Consider the following 2,968-nt stretch of genomic DNA (forward strand, 5'->3'; position numbering starts at 1 on the left):
GGGGGGGGGGGGTTAGGAGGTGTGAACACAGGATGTCCTCTGTGGGCAACAGGTCTGTCTGCGCCGAACCTTTCCTACTCTCTGCTATCTCATGTTGACAGAGCTTGTACCTTGTTAAGATTTTTCTCAGTTCTGGGTCAGTCTCAGTGGTCTGCCATTTTGTACGGTCTGGTCTGAGAGGGATAAGTTTGATATTTTATATTCGGGGATTTTATCGCTTCATTCCACAAAGTCTGAAATGTTTCCTTCGGTTTAGTAATTTCCCGCCGTGCTGATAAGTCCTAGCTTGCTATATTATTCTCTTCAATTATCCTGTGTGCTAATTTAATTTTTTTTTTTCTTCCAGGAACATGGGCCTTTTCCTGGAGTCTTAATAATTCCGTTCAAGATGTTCAGGCTTTACTTTAAGACTTCTGCAAATCTGCAAAGAAAATGAATTTTATTTCTTCGTCTTGGAGTTTCAGAACTGGTGCCTAATCTACAGGAAAGTTCATTATCAAAGATATTAGCTCCTCATCTCACTCCACATCTGTATTTTTCTCTCCATATTCTGTCTTTAAGTGTGTGAGGCCATACAGCGGTTTACATCCAGAGGACTCTGTTTGCACACAAGTTACAATTTCTGTACTTCAGCTACGGGGAACAGCTGACGGTTACTGCCTAAGACAACTCAGCACAGACTCCAACATGATGAAAGAGAGTGCAAAAGAAGGCAGCAGAGAGGAAGAAAAGAAGAAAGATATAAAGGAAAAGGGGTTAGAGTGGAGAAATAAAGATCATTGTTTGAATTAAGTGAGCTGAGCGTGTTTGAAGATTTCATATGTGCACGCTGGAGGCACTGCTGGTCACTGTGTGGATGTGGAGAACAGCATTTGCAATGCAGGGGTTGATGGTGGATTGTAGAAGGGGGGAAATGAAAATTTGATGGGAACAACTCACTCTCTTAATGGAGTTTGTATTTTTCAGTGATCTCTGTTTTCCCTCTACTCATGGAGAAAGAACTTGAATCTGATCCTGTTCTTAGTAAAATGCTTCTCCCCACAAATCTAATCTAGAATTGACTGAGGTCTTGAAAAGGCAATTTCCTTGGAACCATTTGTGCTACTTCCAGCCCCCCCCCCCCCCAGAGGAAATGAGGAAATGCAAAAAAAAAAAGTGTATCACAAGACCGAATTCCTTACGCTCCGATATCCTCTCCCAGGAAGCAGCGGTTGCGCAGAAGTCCCGCCCACAGCTGGACTCCCACAATGCCGAAGATGAAAAAGACGAAGAAGCAGAGGAGGAGGACGTTTCCTAACATGGGCAGGGTGTCCAACAGCAGTGTCACCAAGATCCTCATACCTACAAAGTGGGACACAAAGATGTCATCAGCAATTATTATTCTGACGCATAGCACATGAGCGAGCATTTACGCACACGTTTAAAGTTCACATTCATGATAGACACCTGAATTCTGCATGTGCAGGGGCAGCAGCGAGGCTTTTTCTAACCCTCTGGTAACCGTACACCCCGATAACCTCTATTGATCTTGTGAGCTTGGAACCAACAACTTCATGCCCACAGCCAATATATTTACAATATACTGAAAGTGACAGTTTGACATTATTTCATCCTCTGGGATTTGAACTTGCAGCTTTCCCGTGGCTAGTATTATCTAACCACACGCGTTCAGCATCCATCTCCAGCTGTCAGATGTGCTCAGCGTCAGCAGAGTCAGGGATCCAGTCCCCGAGGTCTTCACAATGTGTTCTGTCCCCTTTCACGTCTACCACGGCCTTGTCACATTGACCACACTTACCAGTACAGTAACATTGTTCTATGGCAGTGCCACAGCGTAACGCTAATCTTAAACAGTGGCAATGACGAGACTCTCCTCAAGTCTCCAACACTCTCAATCTCAAGAGTGTTTGTGCTGTGTCACTGCAATAGAAAACTCTGTCTGAATCCGTTATGATTTGACGGCGATCGATGAAAATATGGTTTATTTTATGGGAAAAATCCGCACTAAACTCAACCAGTGTTCTTGTTCATTTCCAAATATTATCAAAGTACATTTCCAGAAAGAAATCTCAATTATTTAAGCACGTTTTTAAGCACAGAGATGCATGATGTGAATATTCTTGATAGTCTCCTAGTTTGAATGAATAATAATTAAATAATTCATGTATAAATTAAAGAGCCCTGCACATTTAGCCAGATGTTGCGCTCACAATTAATAACTGTAGTCATTCATCTTGATGGAACATTGCAATCTGCTACTTTCTCCATGTTGTATGCACATTTTTGTCTAAATGTATTGTTAAGGGTTCCATGAAATTACAAGTGTAAATGTTGTGACTGGCAGTGTTATGGTTACAATTATTGACTTGGAATCACAAAGACTTTGTGGAGAAAATAAAGTCAATAGTGAAAACAGCATTATGAAGATCTGAAAGGCCCCTCTTGTTTAGAAAAGTGTCCTGATGTTGAAGTACTAACTGTTCCCTCTCAGAGGGAATGACTCATCAGTGTTTAGTGTGTGTCTTTTTTTTTATTTTTGTTTATCCATGTGTGCTTCTTTGCACACCCATTACATACAAAGATTTTGTCTAGGACAGTGGCACAGCATGAAATGTGCTAAGGTGAGTTTTTGCTTTAATCTTCACGTCTACCGGAACGCAAAAGTCTACTCTGATCATTTATCAATCCATCGAGCCTCTCTTAATGACTGACTGTCCACAGTTCAGCTGCAGAGCAAGAGTCATGGCCTTGACGTAGAATGGAAACCAGAAAATAACAGTATCACTTCCGGTCACAGTTACACCACCTTCATAAAAATCAATGGAATGTCCAGTTAAAGTCATTGATCACCAATATGTCAAAGATTTTCTTGTATTTTCTTGTGTTGTTAATATGACTTTTTATACACCATATATATATATATATATATATATTTTTTTTTTTTTTTTTATCTGACAAATGTCTTTTT

General features: G+C 40.6%; 1 protein-coding gene across 1 annotated transcript in view; it reads right to left on the minus strand.

Annotated features, from left to right (window-relative positions):
- LOC111230308 (voltage-dependent T-type calcium channel subunit alpha-1H-like) overlaps positions 1-2,968 on the minus strand; it is a 95,081-nt gene that overhangs the window by 30,636 nt on the left and 61,477 nt on the right. Inside the window, exon 6 of the mRNA XM_022756997.1 lies at positions 1,182-1,341. Coding sequence (XP_022612718.1) covers positions 1,182-1,341 — 160 coding nt within the window. The remainder of the gene's footprint in view (positions 1-1,181; positions 1,342-2,968) is intronic.

This window comes from Seriola dumerili, unplaced genomic scaffold (assembly GCF_002260705.1).
Source record: "Seriola dumerili isolate Sdu_G_001 unplaced genomic scaffold, Sdu_1.0 BDQW01000260.1, whole genome shotgun sequence".
NCBI classification, from domain to species: domain Eukaryota; kingdom Metazoa; phylum Chordata; class Actinopteri; order Carangiformes; family Carangidae; genus Seriola; species Seriola dumerili.